Source organism: Lolium perenne, chromosome 1 (assembly GCF_019359855.2).
Source record: "Lolium perenne isolate Kyuss_39 chromosome 1, Kyuss_2.0, whole genome shotgun sequence".
Lineage (NCBI taxonomy): Eukaryota > Viridiplantae > Streptophyta > Magnoliopsida > Poales > Poaceae > Lolium > Lolium perenne.
In genome coordinates this window covers 258,012,964-258,032,352 of record NC_067244.2, presented here as the reverse complement: position 1 = coordinate 258,032,352, position 19,389 = coordinate 258,012,964, and the positions used below count along the sequence as shown (strand labels likewise).

The 19,389-nt window shown below is 50.3% G+C and overlaps 1 protein-coding gene across 1 annotated transcript; it reads left to right on the top strand.

Annotated features, from left to right (window-relative positions):
• The first annotated feature begins 4,318 nt into the window (after window positions 1-4,318).
• LOC127299077 (uncharacterized) lies at window positions 4,319-5,091 on the top strand. The gene has a single exon (XM_051328972.2). It carries the CDS (start codon window positions 4,499-4,501, stop codon window positions 5,000-5,002), a length of 504 nt encoding a protein of 167 aa, XP_051184932.1. The 5' UTR covers window positions 4,319-4,498; the 3' UTR covers window positions 5,003-5,091.
• Window positions 5,092-19,389: the final 14,298 nt, after the last annotated feature.

The window sequence follows — 19,389 nt, the reverse complement described above, 5'->3', positions numbered from 1 at the left end:
AGCTGAGGGTCCGGCAGCGGCACTGGAGCGTATCCTGCCAGTTCTCCGCCGCGGGCGAGGCAAGCACGAACGCGGTGCCCCTGGGTAGCAATCGACCTCGAGGCGCTCACAGAGGACGGATCCGTTGAGGAGGAGCGAGGCTCCAGCCACCACTGACCCAATCTCTGGATGGAGCTGCCAATGGTGATCCTCGACGCGGCGCCGGACTGCCAGAGCTCGGCGGCCTCGACAGATCCCTTTGTGCGGTTGATGAAGCGGAGCAGCGGCGGCACCTGCAAGCCTCCATGGGCGAGGGCTTCCGGGGCCTCCTCGCTGCCCATGCCGACCGTCACAGGCCACAGGGCCGGCGTCGAGGATTTGGTGGCCGCGAACGGCGGCGTCGAGGATGTGGTGGCCGCGGCCGTCGCGGCGGCCGAGGGGCTCGCGTCGAGGGGCGGACGCAGCGAGGCGCGCGAGATCCTTCTCGGCGCGGCGGAGATAGCGCATGGCCGAGGCGAGCCTGGCGTCGTCGCGGTGGGCGAGCCCCGTTGATGGGGACGAGGGTGCATCGACCCCGGAGCGGATGGCGGTGATGTGGTTGCAGAGATGGGCGCTCGATTTGGGGATCGGTTGATTCACAAATCGAAATCGCCATGGAGCACGACGCGGAAGATGAATCACGCCACCTAACCCCATCTTCCCCGCCGCCCCATCCCACTCACCGGTCACCGCACCGGCCTACAGCATCCTGCCCGCGCGAGCATCAACAACACCACGCGCTCACGCTACCACCAACCGCAGCACATCGACGCGAGCGTCTCTGCCATGAACGGATTTGGAGAGAACGGGCTCTATCCATCGGCGCGGCTGAATTTCCTCTTCAGCGCGGCCGCAATAGCGCCTCTATCCACCCACCTACAAGTCAACGGCGGGTGCGGCGGCTTGCAGGCCGGCGAGGCGGCGACGTCTCGCGGGGCATGGCGGCGGTGGGATTAGGAAGGGCGGCGGCGGAAATACAGGGCGCTCATCTACCTCCGCCGCCTCGGCATCACCGTGCGCTAGCTGGTCACGGATGGAATCCAAGGACGAGGTGTTGGCCATGGCGCTCCGGTGTCTGGCACTGTTCATGTTTTTTTTTTTAGGGAGCTAGCGCTGGTCATGTGGAGCGCGGTGGCGTGGGCTGTGGAGGAGGACGTGATAACAGACGGACGTTTAACGGATGTTAGTTGATCCAACGGTGCTGATATGCATCCAACGGTAACGAACGCGTGCTCACGTATACACCCGGTCACAGAATCCACTCTCTTCACATCATTGTGGATTTCCGCGCCACATAATCTTATGTTCTTGTCCGCAAGGAAATCGATGAGAAGTTGTGGCACTTCATCGGCATGAAAAATTTGGAATACCAAAGTCTCTTGCGCGACGGAGAGTTGAAGGATGGCGGCACGTTGATTAGCTCTACCCTCGCGAGGGTCGGTGAACTCGCAGTCCAAGCCCACGATCTTGATTTATGTGGCATCGAGGAAATCCCTCTTCACGACGCGGATCCACCTCTCCACACTCTTCACATGGAGGGTGTACGTGACCTTGAAATTCATCTTTTCGATGACATCGTAGTAGACTTCAGATCGAGGGAAGTCGAGGGCGCGCTCGAGCTTCACCATTTTTGGATCCATGAGAGACTCGAGAGAGGGCCAGCCGGGGCGCGGAGAGAGAGGCCGGTGCCGACTGGGCTCTTTTTTGGGAGAGAGGTGTGGCTAATGGTGCAGTTTTGGTGACTTTGGAGATCTGAGGAAAAACAAAGCATGTATATAGGGGAGGGATGTGAAAAGGCCAGCCAACAGGGATCAATGGCACCGGCGGCGATGCAACTTCCTAAGTCGATCGTCCTCTGTTTTCCGTGTGCGATCAGTAATGGCGAGACGAATCGGTTTCCATGCAGGCACGAATGGTTGGATTTTATGTCCAAGCTCGTGTCTCCAGCCGGGACACAAGGGCTGCCAGCAGGCCGCAAAAGGCCTCAGACCCTTTTGTCCCGGTTTGAGGCTCCTACCGGGACAAAAGGCCTTAAAGAACCGCGATAAAAGGCCCGTAGCTACCCGGTGATTTCGGGGCGACGTGGCCGGTCTATTTGTCATGGCTTCAAACTGGGTCGGGATAAAAGACCTGAACGAAAGGTCAGTTTTCTACTAGTGAAGAACCATTCTGTTAGCTGGCGTCACTTAATTCCCTTGCCGCTTCACTCAGCATTATCTGTGCACAGTAGAGAATAGTCAAGTCCTCGTTATACTTACGTGTTCATGAAACAAAAAATCTTTCTAAAGGGAACGTACATCAATTTCTATTCAGAACTTCAAACACTAGTACATGACTACATGTGTTGCCTATGCATTATGCTTAAAGAACTTGCAAACCAATAAGCCACCCACGCGTACACCGTTACTCGACTGATTATACTACAGTTACAATATTCCTTGATTAGTAGCTCCCGAGAACCACGTGCACTAACTTGACCCACCGCTTAATTTGACCACCAAATCAAGTCATGATATTGTATGAGATATCCACGACTCAATCAATTTTGGGAAAGAATGTATATATAGGGGCTCTATCGTCTCTAACCAGAGGACCCACCTCTACTCAATCACGCTATCTCTACTGGTCAAAGGTCATATTTTGTATGAGATATCCACGACTCAATCAATTTTGGGCAAGAATGTATATATAGGGCTCTATCGTCTCTAACCAGAGGACCCACCTCTACTCAATCACACTATCTCTCTACTGGTCAAAGGTCATATTTTTCAACAAAGAACATATATTAATATCTTTTGCGACAATGTATTGCCGTAGACGCATTACGATGCACACAACCAAAAATAGGAGAAGAATTACAGAAAAATCCAGCTACAGTGATATAATCCTTGGAGCAGCAGAACTTACACCACCGAGACAACACAAAAAGCCCAACAAAGTCCTCACTATCAAAAGAATGTCTTCAACAAAGATATTGTCAGACACAACCAATTAAGATCGGACCATGGATTTTCATCCTGAAACATAAGACTATGAACTTCTCTTGTGTAGTCACCCCCACTAGCATGTCACTGCTTTAAGTCACGAATCACCAAGTCAATTCCTAATCGTCTCCCGTAGTCAAACCTCCATCGTTAGTACTAAGATCTCGGCTTCCATGACATGCTCCGTCAACCCCGTGATATTAACAGTCAGCAGAGCTTCAAAGTGCTCTCTCTAAAACCAAACGGTCACAGAAAAAACAAGGGGGCGCACGACCGAGTCCCACCCGATCCAGCAATCTCCGGTGGTGTACGCCGACAGAGCCTTCCGGAACACGCCACTGCAGCCAGATCAATGAGGTTAGGCAACCGGTAGGTCTTCATATTGATAGGAGGATAAACCCTATGACCACCACCATTATTCGCGAAACCGGTAGGCCCCCATGCCGACAGTTGCCTCCATGTTGGGTTGGCCGTAGAGGAAAGGGGCAGTCTAGGCACAAGACTGCAGGTGCCGACGATCTAAGGAGACGCCAGACCACGTCACCCCGACCGTGGTTGAACCCATTTGGCCAGATCGGCCTAAGCCTATATCCCGGTCCGATGATCTAGCATGCCACCATGCTCGTCCAAAACTCGCTAGGGACGCACCACCGCCTCGTCGCTGCCGCACCGACGGAGGGCCTCAGGCCCCGACCGGAAAGCCGCGCCGCCCTGTACTCCTATCGGAGTCCCCATCTCCCGAGGAACCCTGACGAGCCGCACCTCGCCATCCCAGCCGCCGTCTTTAACGCAGAGGGTGTCGCTACCACTGCCGGCCAAAGCAACAGCGGCGGCTAGGCGGCGGAGGTAGAGGCGGCGGGGGTTAGAGTTGGGAGGACGCCTCCAGAGCCGCCCGGGAGGGAGCGACTCGGGAGTGGTCAAATGTCAAAGGTCATGCACGCTTACAAAAAGTGAAGAAACGCCGCAACGGAATCTTCAACCAGTTTACTCGTCCAAGCCGCCACTTAATTAATCCCGGTCACCTTCTAGACGTTCAACGTACACATACATATTGTATTTCGTTACCCTAGACCCTAATCCCACTCGTGCAACATAATCATCCACGAATTTGCCGAAAATAAAAGAGGAGAAATAGGCAAATAGCCATGCACGAGAGTCATGTGGCGAAAGAAAACGACTGCCGGGAACGACCGGTGTGCGGTTCAACGTGGCGTCGGCCATAGTGCCACCTGCCGCGAAACGGCATCGAAACCCATGATTTTTGTCACGTCAACCACCAACCATCCACGGCCATGGCTCTGCATAAAAGGCAAGACCCGGTAGCGCCATTCCACACCAAACTTCCCCGAGCAGCCAAGCTGCACCTGCAACTCACCACCAAACTCCAATCCCCGAGCAGCGGTACGCTTGCCAAAGCTTCAACACCTCGCCACCAGACTCCGAGATACCCCGGCCGAGCCGACCGGCGCCGACGAACGGCAGCTAGCTAGCTGGTCATGGAGGTTGAGGCGTTTCCGATAGGGTTCACCAAGGGCATCCGCTCCCACTGGCGCCGCCGCAAGTACCAGCGCCTCGAGAACGGCGAAGGCAGGTCGACCAGAGGCAACACCCAGCGCCTCGGCGGTGGCGCGCGGCGAGGCAGCGGCGGGTGGCGCGTTCGTCTGCGGGGGCTGCTCCTCCGCCGCGTGCGCGTTGTCCGCGCAGTCGTCTCCATTCCCGGGCGGCTACTGTGCCGGATGCGGGACGCGTACGTGGGCGGCATGCTGACGGTGGCCAGGAAGGCGGCGGTCACGGCGATGCCTAGCGACGGGATGTGGACCAAGCGGGTACCAAGGCGGAAGCACCAGAAGCTGCTGCTCCCCGGGGCGGCGGCGGCGCAACAGGGCGCGTCGGAGTTCGAGAAGCGGCTGGTGATGGAGATATACAAGTCCATCGTCGCCTCCAAGGAGCTCACCACCATGCTCCACTCCACCGCCGCAACCGCGTCGTCATCAACCTAGCTAGCTAAGCATCATGTACCACTGCCGTGCGTGTCTGTGTCAACAACGAGCACAGCTGCATGTCGATCTGAAGCGAGGTTTTCAAGTTCGTTTGCTCGCTTCCCTTTAGATTATTGCCAACGCCGGCGCCAGCTCGACCCGGCAGAGGCGCGCTCTGATCCGAGATATTTGGACGTCTCCAATCTCGACGTAAAGAACATTGTGGTTGGCTATCAAGCCATGGCGCGCGAACCACCGCCGGCTTGGACTCGTCGAGCAGCCCGACCACGTCCTCGTTCGACGCTTGTGTGTAGTAGTCGAATCGAGGGACTGGGGAGATACGCTGAGGCAAACGAAGTTTGAGTCCTGCCGTGTACGTGCTTTACGATACAATGGTTAGCTATTTGAGAACGCTTGATCGGGTTTCAGCTGGACTCGACTCCATACTCGGCCCGGTTCAGTAGTTTTATTTTCGTAATCCCTAACATCGGAGCTAAGACAACTCACGACGGATTGGTCAAAGGCGCCTAATCACGTGGACGAAAGCGCAAACAACGGACGAAACCAAGAAACCTTAGCTCCTTTATTATTAGGTATATAGATACATGGCAATAACGTCTCCACATACCTGAGCTTGCATTATAGGGTTGGTCCCACTACTCCCACCGATGCGTTAGCGTGTGTCTCAAGCTTCACACGGCCAAGCGACACACGCGGCGATGCAATCAAGCAAGAAACCACAGGACGAATGCATGTTCTAGGCACTAGTAGTCCACGATTACGAGGAACACTTGGATATGAGATTACGGGCAGTATCTAGGAGCTGATGTGGAATTAGGACCCGTACTAGTCATGAGCATTAATAGTGCAACACCATTTTATCTGGTGCTAGACAAGGAGCACTACTACCAGATGTGCAATAAGAAGAACTACTAGTATTAAATTAGCAAACGCTATCACGAGCAGCAGCTAAATTAACAAGCACAAATTATATTTCTCAAATATCTCAAATATCAATTGCGTATGATATTATATTTGTGATAGAAAAACTATATTTCTGAAACGTAATTAGGTCATATTTTGTGTGACCCAAGTTTTTGTAATATATGACATATATATCATAGCTCTTTGATACATGTGAATGATAAATATAATTTTCTGCAGCGTTTACTAAAAAAATAGATGATTTATCACGGTTGTACAAACTGGAACAAAAAAAAGATGGATTGTACTTCCTAGTCCGCTATCCGCGCGGAGGTGGCGGCGCCGGCCCCCGCGGCCGGCGAGGGCATCGCGTTGGCTAGTGGGCGCGACGGCGTGGCCCCTGCGGCGGCGGCGCGGAGACACCATCGACTGGGCGCGCTCGCGACGGCGGCTGTTCCCCGGAGCGGCCATGGTGGCGGGCGGCGCGAGCTCCGGCTTGGGCGGGCGGAGGAAGACGAGGGCGACGCGGGTAAGTGCCTGGCACGGCGTGTAGCGGCGCGGCGCCCGTCCGGCCTGGCGCGGTGGAGCTCCGGCGTGGTGGGTGCGGCGGCCTAGAGGGATCTGGCCGCCTCGAGTCCGGGTCGGGGCAGGGGCCCCGGGCCCATTTCGAGCCCATCTTCGCCCAGATCTGCTTATCTCCGGCAGCCATGGGGGCTGCAGGTGGTGATCCCCGGTTGCGGTGTCGGGGAGATGGCCGGCCTGCCCCTCGTTCGGCGTCCGGCGGCCTCGATGTGACGCTCCTCCTCCTTTTCCTTTCCGTCCGGTGTCGAGTTGGGAAGCCGGGGTTGCGGCCCTGGAAGGTGGGAGTCATGTTGGTTGGCGGGCGAGCCAATGACTCTGGTGCTGGCCGGTGACCACGGTCGTGAGGGCGGCGTGGTGGTCGGCGAGTTGAGTGTTGTGGGGTGTAGATGGCGGTGATGGTGCCAAAGGGAAACCTTTGCCCCTCGGGCCATGGCGGCGGCGTCCGCGGACGGCGTTCCCTTGTTGAAGGCACCGTGAGGCCAATCTCCGTCCCTCTACTTCGTCCGGGTGAAAACCCAAGATCCTCGGATCGGGCGGTGTGGCGGCACTCCGGTGTCGTGCTCTTCTTGAAGACACCGTCTTGGAGCCCACAGTGCGAGGCTCACCGATGGTGGTGACGGAGGTGATTCTTCGGCGATCCTCGGCAAGGCTTGCTCCGTGCCCTTCCCTTGTCGAGCTTCCTTGGCGCTGCTGTTTGGTTTGTGAGCAACGTGGGTCGGTCCCTGGTGGTGGTCGGCTTCCGGTGGCGTTTCTGCGATGGAGGAGGGGTGTTGAGGCGCGCGTGAAAAATGGCTCGCTCTCGGGTGAGTTCCGGCCCGACACTGTAGACTCCAGCTCTACTCCGAGTCCTCGTAGGCGCTTTGGCTGAGCTTGTTGGTCGCGCTTCCGGTTGTAGTTTCTTCGGTAGTTCGTGTGGGTGTGTGGTGTCGTTCTGTAAGCTGGGTTCAGCACTTTGTATCGTTCTCGCCGTTGGTGGCTTTGTTAATTCAAAGTTGGGCACTTGAGTGCCTTTTATCTAAAAAAAGGATCCCAGGAGCAGGGGCGGCGCGTGGGAAAAATTAAAAAGAAAGGAGAGAAGAGGTGTTGGTGACAGGTGTGGTTGGAGAGGCAATGCGGACGTGCGCGCATACATGTCAAATGGTCCCGGTATGGGGTCAAACGGACAAAAAAAAGAGGAGCGATGTCGGTTTGCTACCTACGGTTGGGACTCATTTTTACGTCCAGGAACAAAAGCGGACTTAATTTGTCCCTTTGAGGTCTTTACTGCAGATGGACTTATCGTGCTCCGCTCAGTCACAAAATAGTAACATAAAATGATAACATGCAGCAAGGCAAGAATGCAACACATGAAATTATAGGCAATAGCTATATCCTATCATAAAATTATGGTGTATTGATCGAAATTGCGTCCTTGTATTGGATGGGAATACTTCTCCTCTCACTCTTTCATCGTGAATACGCAAAAATCTTTCTTTGCATGAGCATATATTGGGCAGCTTTCAACGAGAGCGGTCCGCAACCAGATAAAATATTTCCTCTGCCGTTCGGTAATATGTGATTCAGATTTATCTAGATTTGTATGCATCAACACTAAGAGCATCTCCACTCGGCTCCCCAGCACCATCTCGCCAGGCCGAATTTTATCGTCGGATTCATCTAAAACTCCCACCGCGGACCTAGAAGCCCATAATTCGCCGGATTGGGCCGTTTTTTTTCATCCGGCGATCCCAGGCCAAACCCAACTACCCGGGGAGCGCCTCCGAGCGCCGGATGGAGAGAAAAGGGCGTGAATCGACGAGAAGACGCGTGAAGAAACCCTGTAAGGGTATTTTACCCTTATCCATTATTTTGGTATCTATGACACCGTGCTAGAGTATTTGGACTAATACATGCCTACAAGATGACTTTCAGGTATTAGCCAAAGAGGTATGATGGTGTTGCAATGGAACAAAAGGCAACGGGAGACCCCCCCAATTCGACGAAAAATCAGCTAGTTTTTCTGAGCCAGGCCGGTCACAGATCCGGTTGGACCGGCCCTGGCACCGGGCAGCCCGGTCGCCAACCGGACCCTGAACCGGTGCCATCCGGGCGACATCCAGTAAAGAAACGAAGCCATCCGGCGCGCGTCCGGTCACCAGCCCGGTTTCGGACCGGCTGCTCCGGTCCACGGTCTGGCTCGACCGGCGCTGACCGAGCGGCCCGGTCAGCAACCGGGTTCTGCGCCTGTGACATCCGGGCCACATCCAGTAAGCCCAGAAGTCTGCCCGGTCATGTCCCGGTCCCAGCTCCGGTTGGAAACCGGCCGGCCCGGTCTGTGGCCCGGTCTGACCGGGCTGTGGACCGGCTTGTCCGGCGCAAAATCCGGTTGACCGGGTTTCTCGAAGAATCTGCTGATGTGGCAAGTGACCAACGGCCGTATTTAGAAGAACACTATAAATAGGTCTTCTCCTACCTCTGAACAGTTAGGCACTACACTACAAGCTGTTCTTGAGCTCTCTCTCTCATACTCCATTGCTAGAAACACCAAAAGCCTCAGATCTCCCTCCTCCTCCACCCAAACTCAAATCCCTCCGGGGAATCATTAGAGGAGGACCCGATCTACCGTTCTACCAAGTCAAATCTCATTCCCCCTTGTATTCATTGAGAAGCTTGCTTCCTAGGGTTCCTAGGAAACCCTAGGTAGGCAAGAGGAGTCCGGAAGCATCCGGGCTGTGGATTTGCTCCGGGCAAGATTGTGAAGGTTTGGAGGCTACCTCAAAGTCTACCACAAGTGAGTGAGCTATTCCTTCGTGGGATAGGCTCCGGAGAATAGGGTGAGCCTTCGTGGCGCTGGGAATCCTTCGTGGGACCTCCACTCCTCCAAACGTGACGTACCTTGTTGCAAAGCAAGGGAACACGGGAATACATCCTCGTCTCCGCGTGCTATCGGTTATCTCTAACCGAACTCCTTACTTGTGATTTAATCGCTCGTGAGAGCCTTCGTGCTCGAGTTAGTTGTATTCTCATATAGGTTGCTTCACCTAGTTTGCATTAGGCTCATCTTTATATTCCGCAAAGCCTAATATTGCAAAGAAAGAATTAAAATTTGTAGAAACCTATTCACCCCCCCCTCTAGGTTTACCATCTCTATACTTTCAATTGGTATCGAGCCTGGACTCTTATTAAGGGCTTCACCGCCTTAAGAGTGAGATGGATAAACTCTTCGAGGGTCTAGATGAAGACTCTAACCTTTCGGTTAAAGAGATGAAATCTAGATTCTTGGCATATGAGGCCGAGAAGAAGAAAAAGGAGGATGAGCTACAAAACCAAATGGCAGAAATGACTGCCATGCTTAAGAACCTAACTGCGGGTGGAACTTCTAGTGGGGCTTCGGTCTCTAAGGAGTCCTACCATGATGTTAACTATAACTATCCTAGAAACACTTCACCCATGCCTCATATAAACCATAGTGGGACCGTTCCCCATTACGATGGAACTCACTTTCCACATTGGAAATCTGCTATGGAATCTCATATTCGCAGTGCAGTGTGGATCTATGGGAGCTCTTTGTTCATGGATATGCTGATACACAAGATCCCACTCGGTTGACATCCACCGAGTTCTACAACCGTCAACTCAATGCATCCGCACGTGACAAGATTAGAAGTGGCATCAACCGCAAGCTTCTTGATCAAGTCGATGACATTGTCTCCGCTAAAGAGTTGTGGGATCGGATCGTAGTACTACAAGAGGGAACCGATTTGATCCAATCAGCTCTCTATGAGACCGCAAAGCAAGAGGCCTACCAATTCATGATTCGGGATGGAGAATCCATATTTGATGCCTATGCTAGGCTTGGTGCTCAAAGTAAGGGTCAAGGGACTTGGTGTTGAGAAGTACAATGACGGATTTGAGATGAACGAAGCCTTCATAAAATCCAAGGTCATTGCTATGATTGCCGTCAAACAAGAAGACACCAACCTTGGACTCAACTTGCAAATCATGACCAAGAGTGCCGATCTCAACTCCGATGATCTAGTCTCCTATGTGGCCGCCAATGAAAGCATGGCCAAAGCCGGGAAGAGGCTCAAGGCAATGAACCGTGTTGATGAAGCCTCACACAACCATGAAGCGTCACACAACCTTGCTCTCAAAGCTAGAGCCGACCATGAAAGCAACGAAGACTATGAGATTGAAGAAGATGAAGAGATGACTTCAACTAGTGACATTGCTACCGACTTTGCTTTCTTTGCCAAGAAGTACAAGGCAAAGTTCCCAATGCTCCTCAATGACAAGAAGAAGAAGAGAACTTGCTACAATTGTGATGAAGATAACCACTTTGCAAATGAGTGCCCTTATGAGAAAAGGGTAGACAAGCCAAAGTTCATCAAAGGGGTCAAACCAAGATTGAAGCCGAACCCAATCAACGATCGGTACAAGAAGAACAAGGGAAGAGCTTTTGTTGGGGCCGAGTACTTGTCCGATGAAGAAGAGGAAGATGAGGAGAAGGAGGCGGGAGTGGCCGGTTTAGCATACTCTAAGCCCGGGTCACTCTTCACATATGACTACTCCAAAGATTACTCCACGGAGAATGATGTTGGCTCTTCCTTCATGGCAAGAACAACTCAAGATGATGACTCCGATGACTCTCCCTCCTCTTCAATCATTGGCTCTTGTCTTATGGCAAGGGAAACCAAGGTAATGGAACCTCCACCTTCCCTATCTAGTGTTCTTGATGATGAAAACGAAGATCAAGAAGAATTAACTATGCTTAAGGAACTCTATGATGTTAGATGCACCCTTCGTGGTGAAGCTCTTGTCAAGTTTGATTTCTTGATGGACTCACTCAAAGAGAAGGATGAGTCCATTGAGGAATTAGAATATCAATTGAATGAGAAGGAACGGAGATTCAATCTCCTAAGACAAGAGCTAAAAACCGAAAGGTGCATATCTCAAGGCCTTAAGCAACAAATTGAAACTTATGAACTTGATAAAGTTAAGGACCTAGAAACTATTGATAGGGCTCAATTATTGACCCAAGAGCTCAATGCTTCAAAGGAGGAACTTGAAGTTGCTCATGCTTCTCTCACTAGGGATCTTGACCACCTTGAAAGAGCTAACAAGCTTGTCAAGGATGAGCTCAAGAAACTTGGAGAGAATCATGATCTACTTCAAGAATCCTACAAAAAGGCTCTTGGATCAATGAAGGATCCCTTTGATGTTGAAAAGCTTGCTTGTTCCTCCATTTCCTTTACTAGTGAGCATGCTAAACTTGTTGAGGAACATGTTCGTTTACAAGAGGAACTTTCTTTGCATGTTGAGACCAATGCATATCTTGAGTCCTTGGTGACCAAATATGGTCTTGACTATCATCCTAATGAATCTTCTTGTGAGCAAGCATCTATTCTTGAGGAAAATGTTAGGCTAACAAAGGAACTTGCAAAGTTCACCACCGCCAAGAACAAGATGGGATTGGATGACCTCTTGAGTAAGCAAAGGTCAAACAATCAAAAGTATGGACTTGGATATACTCCCAAGTCTCACAAGAAGAACAACTACAAGAAGGAGAAACCCGCTCAAGATAAGAACAAGAAGGTCACTAACAATGGCAAAGCCTCAAAGGGCAAAGCCACTAGTGGTGCCCACACGGGGCCAAACGATCACTATGCATTATTTGTTGATTATTATGGTGATGTCTATGCTAACTATGTTGGCCCTCCTAATGGCTATGCTTATAGAGAGTACTCAATTTGGGTACCAAAAGATATTGTTGCCATTGCAAAGGAACCCATTAATCGATGGGTTCCTAAATCCTCTACTTGATCTTGTAGGGGTATTCCTCAGGTGGTCCAAAATGGGTGTTTGATAGTGGATGCACCAATCATATGACCGGAGGAAAAGGTGTGCTTGATCAATTCATTGAAGATATCCACAAGAAGTCAAGCATTACCTTTGGTGACAACTCAAAGGGAAAGGTACTTGGGTATGGCAAGGTAGCAATCTCTAAGGACTTGTGCCTTGAGACGGTTATGCTTGTTGAACACCTTGGCTATAACTTACTTTCTATATATCATCTTGCCGATGCGGTTACAATTCATATTTCACTAAATATTATGTGCAAGTCTTTAGGAGTGACAATCTCAAATTGGTCCTTGTTGGATTTGTGGAGAACAACCTTTATGTGGTTGACCTCTCGAAAGAGAGTCCCTCCTTCTCCACATGTCTAATGGCGGCCAAGCATGACGAAGGATGGTTGTGGCATCGCCGCCTTGGTCATGTTAACATGAGGAATCTTAAACAACTCCTAAAGGGTGAGCATATTGTGGGACTAACCGGTGTTTCTTTTGAGAAAGATCGTGTTTGTAGTGCATGTGTAGCCGGAAAGCAACTCAAGAAGAAGCATCCCATCAAGAGTATTGTTACCACATCTAGGCCTTTGGAGCTCCTTCATTTGGACCTCTTTGGGCCATCACACTATGATACTCTTGGTGGAAGCAAGTATGGACTTGTCATTGTTGATGATTACTCAAGATACTCTTGGGTCTTTCTCCTTAAGTCTAAGGACGAGACCCATAGAGAGTTCATCACCTTCGCCAAGAAAGCTCAACGTATGTATGAATCCGAGATCAAGGCAATTAGGACCGACAATGGCACCGAGTTCAAGAACTACACTATGCAAGAGTTTGTGGATGATGAGGGCATCAAGCATGAGTTTTCGGCGCCATACACCCCTCAACAAAATGGTGTTGTTGAAAGGAAGAACCGGACTATCATTGAGATGGCAAGAACCATGTTGAGTGAATTCAACTCACCCCACAACTTTTGGGGAGAAGCCATCTCTACGGCCGTCCACTACTCCAACCGGCTCTTCCTCCGTCCCCTCCACAACAAAACCCCATACGAGCTCCTTACCGGTAACAAGCCTAATGTCATGTATATTCGTGTCTTTGGATGCAAATGCCTTGTTAAGAACAACAAAGGAAAGCTCGGTAAATTTGAAACTAGAACCATAGAGGGTATATTTGTTGGATATGCGGAGAACTCTCACGCCTATAGATACTACAACCGGTCCTCCGGGACTATTGAAGTATCTTGTGACGTGGTGTTCTTGGAGGATAATGGCTCCCAAGTGGAGCAAGTTGTTCCATGTGTTGCAGGTAATGATGTTGATCCATCTAGTGCCATCAAGCATATGGGCATTGGACACATCCGGCCCATGGAGGTTCATAACGATGATCAAGATGATGGAGTAGATGTCTCAAGCACGCCACAAGTAGAGCCTAGCTCAACTCAAGCCGAACCATCAAGTGCAACTCAAGAACCATCCTCCACTCAAGATGAGTCTCAATCCGAAGAACAAGAAGAAGATCCTCATTCCATGGAGCAAGATCATGATGACGATCAAGAAACATCCTCTACTCATGATCTAGCTCAAGTGGTCCCTCATGATCAAGTGCTTGCAAGAGATGAATTCATTGATCATGAAGGAACCATTCGGAAGATCAAGGCCGCTACAAGGGCTAGTGACATGAAAGTGGATCAAGTCCTTGGTAGCATCTCAAGAGGAGTGGTAACTCGTAGACACCATGCATTACTTATCACTTATTGTCAACATCATGCTTTTGTGTCTAGTTTTGAACCACTTAAGGTACATGAAGCCTTGGTTGATCCGGATTGGGTAATTGCCATGCAAGAAGAATTGGAGTGTTTCACTCGTAATGAAGTATGGTCTCTAGTTGAGAGACCCAAGGATCATCGCATCAATGTCATTGGGACCAAATGGGTATTCAAGAACAAGCAAGATGAGAATGGCATTGTTATACGAAACAAAGCAAGGTTAGTGGCGCAAGGGTTTGCCCAAATAGAAGGTATGGACTTTGAGGATACCTTTGCGCCGGTAGCCCGTCTTGAAGCTATTCGTCTTTTGCTTGCATTTGCATCTTTCCACAATTTCAAATTATATCAAATGGATGTGAAAAGTGCATTTTTGAATGGTCCCCTAAAAGAAACCGCATATGTGGCTCAACCCCCGGGTTTCGAAGACCCATGCCGACCCAACCACGTGTATTTACTCCATAAGGCACTCTACGGTCTCAAGCAAGCTCCACGTGCTTGGTATGAGTTCCTTAGGGATTTCTTACTACATGATGGGTTTTGCATGGGTACGGTCGATTCCACCCTTTTCACCAAGCGGGTTAAAGGGGGTGGCCTATTTATATGTCAAATATATGTTGATGATATTATTTTTGGTGGAACTAACCCCAATCATAACAAAGCTTTTGAGCAATTGATGACTAGGAAATTTGAGATGTCCATGATGGGAGAGTTGAAGTTCTTTCTAGGCTTCCAAGTGAGGCAACTTGCAAAAGGCACCTTCATCTCTCAAGAAAAGTATGTGAAGGACATGCTCAAGAAATTCAACATGACCAATGCAAGTCCAATGAAGACACCCATGCCCGTAAAGGGGCAACTTGGTTCATGTGACGGTGAGAAGGATGTGGACATAAAGGTATACCGCTCCATGATAGGATCCTTGCTCTACCTTTGTGCCTCTAGGCCGGATATCATGCTAAGTGTAGGGATGTGTGCTCGTTTTCAATCCGCTCCCAAGGAGAGCCATTTAGTGGCGGTCAAACGGATACTAAGATACCTTGTTCTCACTCCTACTCTCGGGCTATGGTATCCAAAGGGGTCAACCTTTGAACTCATTGGCTATTCGGATTCCGATTGGGCCGGTGATAAGGTTGATCGGAAGTCTACCTCCGGGGCTTGCCAATTTATTGGCCGGTCATTGGTGAGTTGGTCATCCAAGAAACAAAACTCCACCGCCCTATCCACCGCCGAAGCCGAATACATATCCGCGGCATCTTGTTGCACTCAATTGTTATGGATGAAGCAAACCTTGAAAGACTATGGTGTGTCTCTTGGTACGGTGCCTCTTCTTTGTGACAATGAAAGTGCAATAAAGATCGCCAACAACCCGGTTCAACATTGTCGCACCAAACATATTGACATTCGCCATCACTTCCTACGTGATCATGTTGCCAATAAGGATATTGATCTCACTCATGTGGGAACAACCTACCAATTGGCGGATATTTTCACTAAGCCTTTGGATGAAGCCCGCTTTGTTAACTTGAGAGGAGAACTTGGTATTCTTGATCCTAAAAACTTGGATTGATTAACTTCTTGCACTATATTCTTGCATTTATCTTGCTATCTAGCTTAGAGGAATAGCACATGTGGGGATAGTCATCTTACCATGTCTTGGTATGATGCATACCTATGTGTGCAACATAAATAGATCCAATGTCATTATATGGACCCAAGCATGTCTCTTCGAGGTCTCATGACATTTGCGCTTTTCACATAGGGGGAGTAATCCCCCGCCCCTCATTGAGCCTTCATTACAACTTGATTTGACTACATAAGGCCAAATGATCTTATTGCAAAAACTATTTCAAAATGCTCTTATGATTCTTGATATACTTCGAATCATGCCCATTGTTGCTATTCACATCTTGTTTGGATTTTCTCTCCAATGGGTATGCCTAGAGAACTTTGTGCTTCCAACCCCATGTCTATGCTCATCTCATCATTATCTATCTATCTATATGTACATGTCATCATATGAGCACTCACACACATTTACACAAAGAATAGGGGCAAAACGAGGCAAAATGACACATTTTTGGGAAAATTGTCTCTGGCCGGTCACTGGCCCGGTCGGACCGGCCTGTGCGCCGGGTCGTCCGGTCACTGGCCCGGTCGACCGGGTGCCCGACCGGCCGTGCGGGCTGTTATGTTTTGAAGAGGATACCCCTTGGGGATCTTCTTCCTCATTATCCCCCACCTCTCAAACCTCCATGGCCGCCGCCTCCACCATCTCCACCACATCCTAGGCACTTCCCACCACTAGATTCTCCCCAAACTTCACACAAACATAGATCGGGATCTCGCAAGCATCTTCACCAAAGCATTTGGTCCCTCTCAAGCTAGTTTGGGAGATCGTGGGGATTTGGTCCTCAAGCCTTCTTCACGAGTTCCTCTTGCTCATTTGGGCCAAGAGGACAATGTCTTCGGGTAAATCCTTCTCCCTATCCCCCTCCCTCTTGCTTTCCCTCCCACATTGCTCATTTTTGAGGAAAGTTGAGAAAAATTAGGGTTAGGGTTAGGGTTAGTAAGTCCTCATGCCACCTAGAGTGTCACACCCCTCCTATGCACATTGTTCACTCTCCTGGTATAATCTATGTTCAAGTTTGTGAGTTTTGCATGATTTTATGTCGAATTTCTGGGCAAAACGTTACAACTCAGCATGACCCGGTTCACAGCCCGGTCGACCGGCCTCTCGACCGGCTGGTCCGGCGCACAGCCCGGTCAAACCGGATGGCCAACCGGCTCGTCCGGTCTGTCGTCCGGTCGGACCGGCTCCTGCGCCGGCTCGCTCAGCTTTTTCGCATGATCTCGTCGAGACACTTGAACCTAGGCTATGCTTTTGGCTTCCTCACATATGCTGATGACATGTACACTTACCTCTTTGCTATCCTCTCCCTATTATGCTGATTCACAGGTGATGAATGGACTGAAGCGAACCCTGGCCATGTTGCCAAGAGAGGGAGGAGCTCCGGGGTTCCACCCCGGCGCTCTACTGGTCGTGCTCCTCTGACTAGGGGTGGCAGCTCAACTGGAGGCCGAATCAAGAAATCTGCCAATAAGAGGAAAGATAAAGAGGCAGCACAGGATGGTGATGAGGTACTGCCAGATTTCCATGTTGGCAGTGTGCATATTGGGGCATGGAGAAGACTCAGAGAGTCCAACCCCTATCGCTTTGCGGAACCCACTTACACAGGGGGAGATCAATTCTTCTGGACCAACACACAGCAAGTCATGTGGGAAGAATTCTATGACTCCCGCGAGTACATGAAGAAAGGCACCATTGTTATGCCCAAGGCCATCAAGGATGTCATTGGAATGTATGAAGCCACCAAGTTCCGCTTTGTGGTTGCGACCTTGAGGCGGATGGGGTTGTATGATCTTATGTGCTTGACACCTACTGATGGGTGCTATTGTCCAACCTTGGTGAGACAGTTCCACTGCACAGTCTTTTCCATGATGATGCAGCTCGGACTATGACTTGGATGACGGGCAAACAGCAATACACTTGCAACTATCTTGATTTCTGTGAAGCCTTGGGGTTTGGTGGAGGGCGTACTTCTGGCTTCAAGATATATTCTCAGCAGAAGTTCAACCGTGGGGACATTGCTGGCTGCTATCCGCCGGAGCCCACACCTGGACCTCCCACCATATCCGGGATGTACTACTCCTACCTCTTACTTGCCAAGCTCTTCCGTGAGACTCTCATCAGCAAGTCCGGCGATACAAGTGAATGCCGTGCATACCATCTGAACTTGATGTACTACTGTCTCCCGAGCACCGGCAACCTATTGATGGCTGTGATCTCATCTACTGCGAGTTACGGCGCTGTGTTCGCGAGAGGTTGACTCCTAACCTTGCCCAAGATGCGTTCAGCTGCTCATCAACAAGGTTGTGCCCGCACCTCTCAATGTTTTAGGTGAGCGGGTCAGGATGGAAGCATTCAAAATCCCGGCCCAAGGTGATAACCCGGATGTTCCGGAAATGATGCCTTCTGAGCGCCGGTCCAAGGCACGCCATGACCATGCTAGCTCCAGCTCCTCTCGTCGCCCACAGCGTGGTGTCGCACGGTTCTTCTCTCGCTTATGGCGTATGTGCAAAACTACACATGATGTTGCACATCAAAGTCTCGCTTTGAACCAAGAGACAAGGAGGCGCCAAAATGAGTTCATGGCTGCTAGGAATGTGCCTATCCCTCCTCCTGGCCCTGAGTTGGAGCCTGTCCATGCACAAGACTGGGAGATGCCTCCTCTCACTGATGAGATGTTCCAGAACTTTGATCCTTCTCTGTACTTTGGTGGTAGATTTGCTCATGCACCCCCTGCTGATGATGATGAAGAGGATGATGACGGTAATGAGGATGATGATGAAGAGGATGATGATGAGGATGATGATGACGAGGATGACGATGGGGATGGTGATGGCAACTCTCCATCTGCCGTGCCCCACTTCTATTGATGGGACGCTAGCATCTCTCCTCTTTTCTTCGCCTTTTTGGTGTTCCGATGCCAAAGGGGGAGAAGAGAGTAGAGTCTAGAATTACGGGGTTCTTTCGTTGTTACAAGCCATGGGAGTTGCTTTATTTGGATTTTATATGGCTTGTGCGTATTTGCTTTGATTTCTCAAGAACCATTTGCTACTTTGAATGATTCATGTATGGATATGTATGGACGACTATTATGTGTGCTACTCTATGTTAGGATAATTATGCTTTATGGATAATCATGCTTTATGCTTATATATGTTGATATACTTGTCCATACCATGCTTGTTTCCTAAAGATATTGGGGGAGCTTCTCATATTCCACAAATGGTGCACTTTGCATTCAAACGCAAACTCTCCAAGTGCACACATTATGGGGGAGCTGTCGTAATATCTTCTATGGAATCAAGGTTTAGAGCTTATCATAATATCTATGTGTTACTCTAGCTCGGTTTGTCATCGTATACCAAAAAGGGGGAGATTGTAAGGGTATTTTACCCTTATCCATTATTTTGGTATCTATGACACCGTGCTAGAGTATTTGGACTAATACATGCCTACAAGATGACTTTCAGGTATTAGCCAAAGAGGTATGATGGTGTTGCAATGGAACAAAAGGCAACGGGAGACCCCCCCAATTCGACGAAAAATCAGCTAGTTTTTCTGAGCCAGGCCGGTCACAGATCCGGTTGGACCGGCCCTGGCACCGGGCAGCCCGGTCGCCAACCGGACCCTGAACCGGTGCCATCCGGGCGACATCCAGTAAAGAAACGAAGCCATCCGGCGC

What these genes read in the sequence shown, in the direction of transcription:
- LOC127299077 (XM_051328972.2), top strand. Translation starts at nt 4,499, where the DNA reads ATGGAGGTTGAGGCGTTTCCGATAGGGTTCACCAAGGGCATCCGCTCC.